The 14115-nt window shown below is 35.3% G+C and overlaps 1 protein-coding gene across 2 annotated transcripts in view; it reads left to right on the top strand.

Moving 5' to 3' along the window:
* CBLB (Cbl proto-oncogene B) overlaps positions 1 to 14115 on the top strand; it is a 213208-nt gene that overhangs the window by 184495 nt on the left and 14598 nt on the right. For both annotated transcript variants that reach the window (XM_047099887.1, XM_047099888.1), the window contains 2 exons: positions 767 to 907; positions 8565 to 8684. In XM_047099887.1, coding sequence (XP_046955843.1) covers positions 767 to 907; positions 8565 to 8684 — 261 coding nt within the window. The remainder of the gene's footprint in view (positions 1 to 766; positions 908 to 8564; positions 8685 to 14115) is intronic.

Genomic DNA, 14115 nt, shown 5'->3' on the forward strand with positions numbered 1-14115 from the left:
TACATACTTTGCAATTTTATTGTTTTAAAGAATCAAGATATGGGAAAATGTGAGTAGAATAGTAAGATGTGGCAGGGGAAAAATAAGTAGACATAAAAGCATTCTGCAATATTCTGTAGTTACTAAAGCTGGGAAATATGCAGATATAAGTAGTTTGGGGACCACAGAACATAGTTCTATATTTAGCTGTTCCTTTTTAGAAATATCTGATAAGTAGACAAATATATTCCTGTACTGTATGTTCATTTTCTATATTTTAACAATGAAATATGTGGAACATTAGTTTAAATGAATTAAAATTCAGAACAAACTTTAAAAGATTATTCTGTTCTGTAACATTAAAATTTTTGTGCATAGTGTGATTTTCTAATAAGAGGCTGTGAACTCTTATTGTTACATAAAAAATTCTGGTTTTGATGGTATGACCTATAATAATTTTTAGTTCTAACTTCCCGTGTCTTACTATTATAAAGGTTATAAGTAGATAATCAGCTTTTCATAACCCGCAGTACTGCTTTTTTAACAGAAAGGCCTGGGTGATAGGAAAAGTTTACACCTGTACATGTGTGTTTGTGTGCCTGTGTTTCTCTCCAAACACTCCCAGAAAATAATTAGCTTTCATTATCAAAGTTGGTAAACTGCTAGATAAACCCTGCCGCTGAAGTTCTTTAGGAGCAGCAAGAGAAAATCAATCATTGCTTTGGCCTGATGCTGTGTTTTCATTAATGAGGCTTTGCTGTTGATATTCACCTTTCTTTAAATGCAGGTGAAGATGCTTTTGATGCCCTCCCCCCATCCCTGCCACCTCCCCCACCGCCTGCAAGGCACAGCCTCATCGAACACTCAAAACCTCCTGGCTCCAATAGCCGACCATCCTCAGGACAGGACCTTTTCCTTCTTCCTTCAGGTGAGAGGAAAAAGCCAAAGAAAACTTTTCACTTAAAACAAGAATATTTCTAAGATCATACCGTCAAATAAGCATCAGTAATTTATTGGTTTCTAGCTCCCTAGCAGAACATTCTGGGTAGAGAAAATGAGAAATTGCTTAGGTTTGCTTGTCAGTTGGTTGATTTTAATGCAAAGGATTCCACAAATGACAAAAGCGATAGGAATCATAGATTCTATGGAGCTCCTCCAATCCACATAACACCCTAATGTCACACAAGGCTTCCCTGAGAACCAAAAGGGCTCCGTGACTAACCTATTAGTGATGACGACAGAATTTAGACTGTCCCGATTCTGTGTACCGTATGTTTTTCTAATAAGTTTTAATTTTACTAGCTATGGCTATAATTTTATTCAAAAAGATAATATTTTGGTAAATTGCATTATTACAGCATTAATAGAGAAGTTTTTCTGAAATATCTACATTTTATTGTTACCATCGTTATTTTTAATGTCTCAATATATCTACTTAAATTATTGTTTTTCCAGGAAAAATTAATACACAGATTTTTTTTAAACCTTTCAAGTGAGGAGTAAAAATAAAAATAAAGAGACTTAATAAGCCATCTGCTCCATTAGCCAGAACTGTCAGGAAAAAATAATCAGTTACAGTGAATCTGCTGATATTAACTGTTCCAGTCTGTCATATTGGTGAGACTGATCTGTGTTCGGAAACATTTATCTCAATTTACTTTGGATACATTTGTATATTAGATAAATCATTAAAAGATTTTAATAAGCGGAGCGCCTGGGAGACTTAGCTGGTTAACTGTCCGACTTTTGATTTTGGCTCAGGTCATGATCTCACAGTTTGTGAGCTTGAGCCCAGTGTCAGGCTCTGTGCTGACAGCACTGAGCCTGCTTGAGATTCCCTCTCTCTCTCTCTCTCTCTCTCTCTCTCTCTCTCTGTCTCTCTCTTACTCTCTGTTTCTCTCTCAAAATAAATAAGCAAACTTTAAAATCACTTTTTAAAAAGTGCTCAATTTGTGCTTTGGCCTCCTCTGTGCCTCAGTGAAAACTTGTGAATCTTAACTATTATCATTCACTTTCAGCACTCATGTTTCTTCTAGGGTTTTCTTTTCCACTTAGTTTGATAACCTAGAAAGTTTGAGGTCATTTATGGATAAGACCCACAAATTACACACCTGTAACTTAGGTAGCTTCAGCTCCTAAAAGTAGTTTAAGAAATAATTTTGAGTTCACTTTTTCATCAGTAAATACTGATTGAATTGTCTTCTGTGTCACCCGCTGTGTTGGATGCCTCCCTGATCTCCTGGAGTGAATTCACTGGGTTCTGCTAATCAGAGGGTGAAAACTCATATGCCTTTGAATCAAAGCAGAAAGCATAGATAACTATGAGACTCCTGTTCATTCTTATAAACACTGATAACATTTACTATCTTTTTCTCTCCTTCAAATCTTTGTTTTACACGTGGACTCGAACATAAAAAAAAAAAAATTACTCTAAATCTTAACCTTTCCCAAGGCTAATTTCTGGATAGTCTCTGGTCAGATTCCTGCAGTGTATCTATTACCTTTTATATATGTGATTTAGGCCCCATTAAGTAAAAGCCAATGTAGTGCCTTCTTTTAAAATTAAGTCAAGCCTTCCAGGAGTTGGAAGAGAACATTTTACACAAATACAGACGTCTACCTGTTTTTAATCAAAAGAGTTAGTTGTAAAATGTTTGAGTTCTTTATCATAATTTAATTTTTCATGGTGCTTCATATAAAATACTTCACAAAAATGCTCTCATTATTAAAAAATTACAGAATGAAAATGCCCCTTTTATTCAGTAAAACAAAACTTACGTAAACGGTTTTATTTCCTATAGAGTTTTGCTTGTTTTTGATTTTGCTTGGCTGCCAGGCATCTTGGCAGTAGTCAGCCTTAACCTGTGGTATGAGGTTAGCATGGGGCCAGGGCGGTGTTGTTGGAACCTGGGACTGTCATTCTTGACCTTCTTTTATACAGGGAGGTATTCTAATTCCACTCTCAATAATGTTGGCATCCCTTGATCATAAATACTTCCAAGAAAAAAACTTTTTTTTCCCTCTTCTAGCCTTTCATATCATTCACATGACAAATTTCTAGTCTGTTGCCAAATACTTTCTGAGATCCATTGAGACAACTGTTTTTATTCAATTTTATTTATTTTTCATCAAAGCATAATTAACATACAATGTCATATTAGTTTCAGGTGTACGACATATCGATTCAGTGATTCTATGTACTAGTCAGTACTCCCCACAATAAGTGTAGTCACCTTCCGTCACCATCTAGTGTAATATCAGTATTATTGACTACATTCCTTATGCTGTACTTTTAATTTCTATGATTTATTTTATAACTGGAAGTTTGTACCCTCTTAAGCCACATGTGTTAGCTCTCCTCTTTTTCAAAAGAAATACTGTAATTTTTCTTACATAACAATAGAACATGTAGGTTTCTTTTCACTCATAAATAAGTATTTGAGTATCATTTTACAAATTATTTAACACACTGTATATCTAAAGTATAAGACTTTTGACCTTTCTTCACTCTTCTTTCATTGAATTTCGTGAAATACTCTGTAAATGATAAATGAAAGTTTGACTCAATAATTCTAGAACCATAAAAGGTAAACAGAGGTGATTGTTACATTAAACAGACTGTATGAGCATTGATTGCACTGCCATTGTTTTCATATTGTTCAGTCTTTACAGTTTTAGTCCAGTGTAACCTATACTGGCATGATTGAGATTTGGTTTCCTTGATGAAATCATTATCCCTAATTAAAGACAAAGGATAGATGTCTTAAAAAAAAAAAAAGATTGGATTTCCTCATGACGTTGTATTAAATACCTAATCAAACCTCCATCTCTGTTCCCAGTATTCAGTGCCCTGCACACCAGAGTCAGGTTCACCTTTCCAGCCTTATAACAGCAGTTTTCAAACTGCAAGGTCCTGCGTTTCTGCAAAGGAGCCTCAGGATTCCTGCAGGAGCTGGAGGGGAAGCAAAGCAGGGCACAGCTCTGATGCTTCTTTTATCTGTTTTCTGTCTTCAGCCTTCATGCAAGATTTCTTTTGGCAAATAGTAATGCCCACTGCTGTGCATGAGCATCCATTCTGGACGGGCTATAGTCCTATCTTCACAAAACCTCAAGAATCCTCAAAAAAAGCCTTACACTTTGTTAGCATATATGTGCTTTTGTTCCATTCACAGAGGCACTTCTTTTGTGCTGGTGCCTTGAAAGAGGCACCCCTCCTTCCACTTTGTGCCAGGGCCGGTGCTCCTGGAACAAAGCCCAGGCTGTCTTGAACTCTGCTCATTCCCATAACTGCATGTCTTTGTGCAGTGCACAAAATACACAACACATCTGGCAGCCCTTATTGAACCTTCCTTTCACTATTTTTCTAACCTGGATCTCTTTTGAAGTCCTTCTCTAATCTTAAAGTCACAATTCAACTCTAAAAGCCAGCAAATTTGACTTTATTACAATCAAATGAAAGTTTTCCATTTGGATCCAGAAATGCAATTTCACAAGTAAAATAGAATATTTGGATTGTTAGCAAGAGTTATTGAAGGGAATTTAGGCAGTTTTGTTAACTATGACCTTTATGAAACACTATCATGATGTGGCTACCAAGGGAGCTTGTGACATTTGAGGGTTTCACTCACAGAGATCAGATCGGAGGGGTGAGGTGAGGTCCTCCCCAGTGCTCGGCGGGCGTGGGACCACTGTGGTGACATGTTGAAGGACTGATGGGCTAGAGCAGCGGTTGGTTCTCAAATTGTAGTCTTCAGACCGGCACCATCAGTGTCACCAGGGGAATTGTTTAAACCAATTTTTTTTTAAGTTTGTTTATGTTTGAGAGAGAGACAGCACGAGTGGGGGTCGGGGAGGGCAGAAAGAGAAGGAGACACAGAATCCAAAGCAGACTCCAGGCTCTGAACTGTCAGCACAGCTGACTAACTGAACTCATGAACCACGAGATCTTGACCTGAGCTGAAGTCAAGCTTAACCCACTGAGCCACTGAGCCAGGTCCCCTGCCAGAGGGACTTGTTTAAAAATTAAAATTCTTGGGCTCCACAGAAGACTTACTAAATCAGAAACTCTGGGGTAGAAACTTTGCACCCAGCAATCTGTGTTTCCATAAGCCTTCTAGGGGACTATGAGGCATGTTCAATTTTGAAAAATACTGAGCTGGGGTATTCCTGGGGGAAGAGAGCCAGGGTGCTGAAGGGAATTTACACCTGATTGCAAAAAACTATAGCAGATTAAAAGAACTGCAACATTTAATGAGAGAGACAACCTTGGAGATATATATAGATAGATATAGATATACATATATATTTATATATATGTATATCTATATCTATCTATATATCTATATCTATATCTATCTATCTATCTATCTATATATATATATATATATATATATATATAAAGAGTTGTATCTAGTTACAATATTTGGGAAAGAAGGGTTAGATAGCCTCAGTGTCTCCTTCCAAGGCAGACCAGAGAAGAATAATTAAGAATGAAATTTCATCGTAATTTCCTAAATTCTTAAGGAATTCTTAAAAAATTTTTAAAGAATTATTGTATCTCAGAGGGGTAGTGAGTTCTCTAATACTGGAGGATTTAATCACAGTATGGATTTTGTAAATGTGAGTTAAAGAGTGAGGGCCACAGAGAGAGAGGAATTTTATTTCACCTACATAGCTCTTCAAACCCTTCTAGCTATTAGATCCTGCATTGATGTTCTTTTAAAATTTGGGGGATAACTGGTAAATACTGCAGATGGTCTTTGGACAGCCCCAGAGGAAATATGCCACTGTTTTAACTGTCCAGTTTTATTTGCCTCTTTTTCTACACTTGAGTAAAAATTTGGAAGTATTTCAGATAACAAAAACAAGAATTAAGAAAAACATTCCATGACGCCTCTTCCTTGAGATAACCATTCGATAGGTTTCCTTCTTACACAGCATAATTTTGGTCGATGCAAATTTTCCCACTTCTTTTACAGTGAGCAAACCTTTCCTCCCTGTCTTTCCTTAGATTTTTATAATCTTTAAATGAAGTATTAAATTTTCAATTTAGCATTACCATACTGTAAATCACAGGCAAATAGCACTTTGCTTTTTAGAATAGATTAATCCCATCATGTTTATTCACTCATTTCTCAAACTTTTATTACTATATAAATGGTACACCGGCTATGGTATTTTCAATTTGTACGTTTTAATTCTAAGTGTGGATACAAAATTTTACTTCAGTTAGTTTTTGAAGAATTTATTTTTGAAAACCTTATTGCTTTTCAAATTTTCTTTTTATCAGGAGACAGTTGATAATTATTATACTCTCCGTAGTAATTGTGTTGTCTATCTTTTCCCAATGAAGCATGAATACTTTCAACTTTACAAATTGCTATAGAAGCCCAGTGTGCCCTATACCTGCCCAGTAGCAAAATTAGCATGAAGGAAGACGTATGGTAGTGATTCAGAATTGAACTAAGTATTTTTGCTGTTTATGACAATATTTTTAGTGTACCTAGTGACTTTTTAAGTGAAATAGTTTCATGGAGCATTATCATACAGCTGTATATTTTAGTCTACTTATGACCTGTAGTATATCCAGAATCTAATGTTTAGTCTTAAATGCATGATTAGTAACAGCATATCTGACAAACCTATAAATTACCCTAAAGAAATTTTTAAAAAGTATGTGTATTGTAAAAGGCATTCTTTCCTCTGACCTAATGTTATATCAGTGATGTTTAAAATGCACAATAACTGAAAGTAAATTTTATGAATATTTAAATCTAAATCATGAGGAAATTTTTAAACTTATGCAGAAATCACCATACTTGGTTCCATTGGTTACTCTTCCAAATCAAATGATTAACATTTGTTGCATGGAATTTGATTTATCTTCTCATTGCTTCCTAAAATATTTCAGCAAAGTTAATGAGGCTGAACCATTGACTCTTCAAATACTGAAAGTGCTAAATCTAACACAAATTTTAATCTCGAATTTAATGAAAGCAAGTTTAGTAGCCTTGCTTAGGTCAAAAAGCCTCCAGCAAAGCCAGGAATAATTACTGTATTCAAGAGAGGAAAATAATAATCAAAGACTTCAACTCTTGCCTTACATTATCTAGTCAAAAACTAGTATAAATGTGTTCATTTTCTTATAAATAATCCTTACATATTCTTAATGACAAACTTGAAGGGATGTTCAAACAATGAAATATAATCGGATCCCTAATATCTACAATTTTTACTTATGGTAGCATTTCAGATTTCACTGATTTTGAATTTGTGAAAAATATTAATCTATTTGGGTTTGTTTTTGGTAGTTAAAAGCAAATACTTTTGAAGTTTAGGCTATTTGCCAAGCAGCGTGCTTGGTACTGTGTGTTAGAGGACATAATTCAAACATGATGAGTAACGTAAGACCCCTGCCCTCAAAAGAACTTAGAGTACCTCTGGAGATACTGACAGACATAAAAGAAAGTAATATGAGAGAAGAAAACAGAGGAACCAGAGATAGAAGTGGTATGGCTAAGTAAATTATCAGTGAATCAGAAATGGCAGAGGTAATGTGGACCTACTCAGAACTGAAACCAGTTCTATGGATTTAAATCCATAAACTACTAATTTTAAATCAGTTAGGTTTATGATCCTAACAATTTACCATAGTACCCGACTGACAAAATTTATTTTTCTGCCTTCAGTTCCAGTTAATAAACATCAGAAGTAGCAAAATAATTTTTTATTTGTGTACAGTTCACAATTTGCACTGTTTCAGATACCCCCTCTCTGACTGCCAAGGTGGTTGAAAACGTCACTTTTTAGTGTATGTGCAAACCTTAATGTTAATAGCACAATTTTTAGTAATTGAATTTACTGTTTAGTGAGCCAGTTAAAAATGACTTTTAGGGGCACCTGGGTGGCTCACATGGTTAGGCTCAGGTCATGATCTCACAGTTGGTGAGTTCAAGCCCTGAAGTGTGCTGACAGCACAGAGCCTGCTTCAGATCCTCTGTCCCATCTCTCCCTGCCCCTCCCCCACCCTCCCCCCACCCTGTCTCTTTCTCTCTCTCTGTCTCAAAAATAAGACTTTTAGCATAGGATGCCCAATATAGTAGTATTTTAAAAGACACTTTATATGTACAGGAAATTTATGTACATGAGTTTATTTAATCCTCACAAATCCCAAATGTCAGGTCCATTTTAAAGATTAACTGATTTTATAATGACACTTATAGGCAAAAGTCAAAAAAAATTTTTTACAACAGCTTCTGTTCATTGTGTAGGACAGAATGGGACAGAAAATAATAATTTGAAGCAGCTTTTATGACCAAGAATTTTATAATTAAGATCTGAAAATTTTAAATATAAAATTAGTATTTTGTATTATCTAGGAATAAATAGGAGGAGCATATTTGAGCAAGTGATGAATAAATTAGACATAGGCAAATGGATTAGAAAATGGTTAATACCAGTCATGAAATTATTTTTCTAATTTATTTCCAACACCTTTGATCTTTATAGAGAATTTCTAGGATTTTTTCCTTCAGCCACTTGGTAGAGATAATCATTTTAATTTGAAAATTATCTTTACTTTTAAGATCCCTTTCTTGATCCAGCAAGTGGCCAAGTTCCTTTGCCTCCTGCTAGGAGATTACCAGGCGAAAATGTCAAAGCCAACAGAGCATCACAGGACTATGATCCGCTTCCTTCATCTTCAGGTGAGTTAGCGAACAATAGTAATAATGCTTCCTTGCATTTATACAGTGCTTGCTGGTTTTCAGAGCACTTTTTTATTCGTTACAGAATTTAATGAGCACTCCCAGCAAAGTATTTTTGTCACTTTACAGTGTGCTTATAAAACTTGTATTACAAGTGGAATCCCTACGAAACTGCCCCACAAATAAGAAAAAAAAAAGAAAAAAAGAAGCAGCTTTCATATTAACCTTATCACTCAGTAAAGCACATATTCTGATTCAGAGTCTGTTCCTTCTCTAACCTTTGTTTTGCCATACCAGAGATGAGAAATGGGAAAAATCTCTTCGTGCATCAACATGCTGCATTCTCTTATTTCTCTATTAAAGGGAGAATTCTCTCTAGAATTAATATTAGCACCAAACTATTAATTTTCCAACCTTACTTAAGGGTGATACTGCAGTGCTCCCCTGTCAGCTATTACGTAGAATGAGGGAAGAATGTGCCGTCTCAGTAAATACCAGTCATACTCCTAACCATTAATAATGAAATGCCGCTGCTTTGCTTCTTTGGGAGGCCTTCCTCCAATAGCATATCTAAAATGGTTCCCCATACCTTACGCAGTCCCTTTCTGCACTCTTCTTGTGCTTTATTTTTCTTCATAGCATCTGTCACCGCCTGAAATTCCATTCATTTGCTTGAATTCTTATTTGTTCATCTTCTTTGCTAGAATATTAATGCTTTGAAGATAGGAGTATGGTTTGCTTCACTGCTGTATCCACATACGTTCACAAGAGTGCCTAGCACGTGGCTCTTGGATAGGTGGATGGCCAAGTAGAGGAGTGGCTGATGTATGGGTTATGCTGAACACACATTTTTCTTTATTGAAGGACGGTTGACACAATGTTACATTAGTTTCAGGTATGCAACATAGTGATCTGGAAAATCTATACCTTATGGTATGCTCACCGCAAGTGTAGCTACCATCTCTCACCATTCAGTGCCATTACTGTCTCATTGACTGTATTCCCTGTATCGTACCTGTTATCCTCATGACTTATTCATTTAATAACTGGAAGCCTGTATCTCCAATTCACCTTTACTGATCTTGCCCATCCCCCCCCATACTCCTCCCCTTTGGCAACCATCAGTTTGTTCTCTATGGGTCTGTTTCTGCGCGCGCGCGCACACACACACACACACAATCTTTATCCATTCATCTATCAGTAGACACTTAGGTTCCTTCCGTATCTGGGCTATCATAAATAATGCTGCTGCAAAAAACATAGGGGTACATGTATCTTTTCAAATTAGTGTTGTTGTTTTCTTTGGGCAGATACTAGTAGTCGAATTACTGGATCATATGGTATTTCCATTTTAATTCTTTGAGGAACTTCCAGACTGTTGTCTGCACCAATTTACATTCCCCCCAACAGCGCTGGATGGTTCCTTTTTTGGACACCTTCGCCAACACTTGTTATTTTTTCTCATTTTGATTCTAGCCATTCTGACTGGTGTGAGGTGATCTCATTGTGGTTTGATTTGCATTTCCCTGTTAGTGATGTTCAACATTTTTTCATGTGTCTGTTGGCCATCTGTATGTATTCTTTGGAAAAATGTATTCAGGTCCTCTGCCCATTTTTTTATTATTTTGGGGGACGAGTGTTGAGTTTGAGAAGTTCTTTATATAGTTGGAATGTTAACCCCTAATCAGATGTATCATTTGCAAATATCTTCTCCCACTCAGTATGTTAGATGGTTTCCTTCATTGTGCAAAAACTTTTTATTTTGGTGTAGTCCCAATTGTTTATTTGAGAAGACCTATCTAGAAAAATGTTGCTAAGGCTGATGTCAAAGAAATTTCTGTCTGTGTTTTCTTCTAGGAGTTTTAAGGTTTCAAGACTCACTTTTAATCCATTTTGGTTTTGTGTATGGTGTAAGAAAGTGGTTCAGTTTCATTCTTTTGCATGTAGCTGTCCAGTTTTCCCAGTACCATTTGTTAAAGAGACAGTCTTTTTCTCATTGTATATTCTTTCCTTTGTTGTAGATTAATTGACCATATAATCATGGGCTTATTTCTGGGCTCTCAATTCTGTTCCACTGACCTATGTGTCTATTTTTGTGCCAGTACAATACTTTTTTGATTACTGCAGCTTTGTAGTATATCTTGAAATCTGGGATTAAGATACCTCCTGTTAGGTTTTTCTTTTTCAAGATTGCTTTGGCTATTTGGGGTCTTTTGTGGTTCCATACAAATTTTAGTACCATTTCTGTGAAAAGTTCTGTGAGTTGTGAAAAATGCTGTTGGTATTTTGATAGAGACTGCATTGAATCTGTAGATTGCTTTCAGTAGTATGACATTTTAATTCTACCAATCCATGAACATGAAATACTTTTCCATTTGCTTGTGTCATCTTCAGTTTCTTTCACCAATGTCTTAACAGTTTTCAAAGTACAGGTCTTTCACTTCCTTGGTTAAGTTTATTCCTAGGTATTGTGTTCTTTTTGGTGCAATTGTAAATGAGATTTTTTTCATTTGTATCTCTGCTATTTCATCATTAGTGTATAGAAATGTAACTGATTTCTGTGTATTAATTTTGTGTCCTGCAGTTTTACTGAATTCATTTATTCTAGCAGATTTTAGTGGCATCTAGGGTTGTCTATAAATCGTATCATGTTGTCTGCAAATAGTGACAGCTTTACTTCTTCCTTACCAATTTGGATGCCTTTTCTTTTTTTTTCTCTGATTGCTGTGGCTAAGACATCCAGTACTATGTTGAGTAAAAGTGGCAAGAGTGGACATCTTTGTCTTCCTGCTGATTTTAGAAGGAAAGTGCAGTTTTTCCCATTGAGCATGATGTTAGCTGTGTGTTTTTCATATATGGCTCTTATTATGTTGAGGTCTCTTTCCTCTAACCCCACTTGGTTGAGAGTTTTTATCATGAGCAGCCAGATGTTGAATCTTGTCCAATGCTTTTTCTGTATCTATTAAGATTTTTATCCTGTTTTGTTGATCTGGTATATTCATGTTGATTTACAAATATTGAAGCATCCCTGCATCCCTAGGATAAATTCCACTTGATCATGGTGAATGGTCCTTCTAATGTATTTTTGAATGTGGTTTAGTCATATTTTAAGGACTTTTGCATCTATGTTCATCAAGGATATTTGTGTGTGTGTGTGGTGTCCTTGTCTTGGTGGTTTTGCTATCAAGCTAATGCTGGCCTTTCAGAATATATTTGGAAGCTTCTATTTTTTTTAAATAGTTTGAGGAGAATAGGTATTAAATATTTGGTAGAATTCACCTATGAATCCTCATTTTTTAACTCATTTCTGGACTACTATTGTGAGGTTTTGGTTACCAATTCAATTTCATTACTAGTAATTGGTCTGTTTAGAGTTTCTATTTCATCCTGATTTAGTTTCAGAAGATTTGATGTTTCTAGGAATTTATCCACTTCTACTTTGTTCATTTTGTTGGCATAGAATTTTTTATAGCAGTAGTTTCTTATAATCCTTGGTATTACTGTGGTTTCAGTTGTTATTTCTATTTTGTTTCTAATTTTGTGTTTTTATTTTTGATGATCCAGCTAAAGGTTTATCAATTTTGTCTGGTTTTTTTTTCATCAAAGAACCATCTCTTGGTTTCATTGATCTTTTGCAATTTTTTTTTCTTTTTTGTCTCTATTTCATTTGTTTCTGCTCTGGTGTTTATTATTTCTTCCCTCTACTAACCTTGGGTTCTGTTTGTTCTTCTTTTTCTAGTTCCTTTAAATGGAAGGCTAGATTGTTTATTTGAGACTTCTCTTGTTTCTCGAGGTAGATCTGGATCACTATAAATTTCCCTTTAGAACTGATTTCTCAGTATCTTAAAATTTTTTATACTGTTGTGTTTTCATTTTCATGTTTTCATGTATTATTTTATTTCCTCTTTGATTTGTTGACCCACTGGGTGTTTAGTAGTGTATTGTTTAGCCTCCACATGTTTGAATTTTTTCCTTTTTTTTTTCCCTTGTGATTGATTTCTAGTTTCATAACATGTGGTTGAAAAAGATGTAGCATATGATTTCATTCTTATTAAATCTGAGATTTGCTCTGTGGCCTAACATGTGATCTATTCTGGAGAATATTCCATGTGCACTAGAAAAGAATGTGTCTTGATGTTTTTGCATGGAATGTTCTGCATATATCTGAAGTCCATCTGGTCTAATGTGTTGTTCAAAGACATTGTTTCCTTATTGATTTTCTGTCTGGATAATCTATCCATTGAAGTAAGTGGAGTGTTAATGTCCCCAATCATAGTGCTGTCAGTAGTACTCTCTTCATGTCTGTTAATAACTTGCTTTATATATTTAGGTGCTTCAATGTTCAAGGCATAGATATTTAAAACCATTAAATTCTCTTGTTGGAGTGAACCATTTATCATTATGTAATGCCCTTCTTTGTCTCGTGTTACAGTCATTGTTTTAAAGTCTATTTTGTCTGATAAGTTGCTACCCTAGCTTTTTTTTTTTTCCATCTCCATTCACATGGAATTTTTTTTTTCACCTTTTCACTTTCAGGCTGTATGTGTCTTTAGATCTGAAGCAAGTCTCATGTAGACACCATACAGATGGGTCTTGTTTTTTATCCATTTGGCTGTCCTGTGTCCTTTGATTGGAGCATTTAGACCATTTACATTAAAGTAGTTATTGATAGGTATGTACTTTTTGCCATTTCATTAATTTTTGGTTGTTTTATGGTTTTTATGTTCCTTTCTTCTTTCTTTACTTGTGATTGATGACTTTCTGTAGTGTTATGCTTAGCTATTTTTTATGTACCTATTACAGGTTTTGGGTGTGTGGTTACCATAAGGTTCATATATAAATATCCTAAGTATATAGCAGTCTATAGTAAGTTGATGGTCACTTAAGTTTGAACCTATGCTCAAAGAACATTTTCACTCCCCCCTCCACATTTTATGTATATGTTTTCATAGTTTATATCTTTTTATTTACAATTTTCTTCTAATTATGACCTTTTCTTTTCCTCTCAAAGGAGTTCCTTTGACATTTTTTTTTTAACTCTGGTTTAGTGCCAACGAACTTCAACTTTTGTGTCTGGGAAACTCTATCCTTTAATTCTGAATGACAGCCTTTCTGGGTATTCTTGGTTGTAGGTTTTTTCCTTTCAGTACTTTGGATGTACTCTGCCATTCCCATCTGGCCTGCAAAGTTTCTGCTGAGAGATCAGCCTTGTGCAATTTCCCTGGTATATAACATTTTGCTTCTCTCTTGCTGCGTTTAAAATTCTCTTTACCTTTAATATTAACATTGTAATGAATATGTGTCATAGTGTGGACCTCATGGGTTCAACTTGTTTTGAACTGTATGCTTCCTGAATTCTTCCAGATTCTTCTGTTTTCTTCCCCAAGTTAGAGATGTTTTCAATGTTTGCTTGATGTTGTTGAAGAGATCC

Source organism: Lynx rufus, unplaced genomic scaffold (genome assembly GCF_022079265.1).
Source record: "Lynx rufus isolate CCGP_SWC_20201006 ecotype Redwood Valley unplaced genomic scaffold, mLynRuf1.p SCAF_5, whole genome shotgun sequence".
Classification (NCBI taxonomy): domain Eukaryota; kingdom Metazoa; phylum Chordata; class Mammalia; order Carnivora; family Felidae; genus Lynx; species Lynx rufus.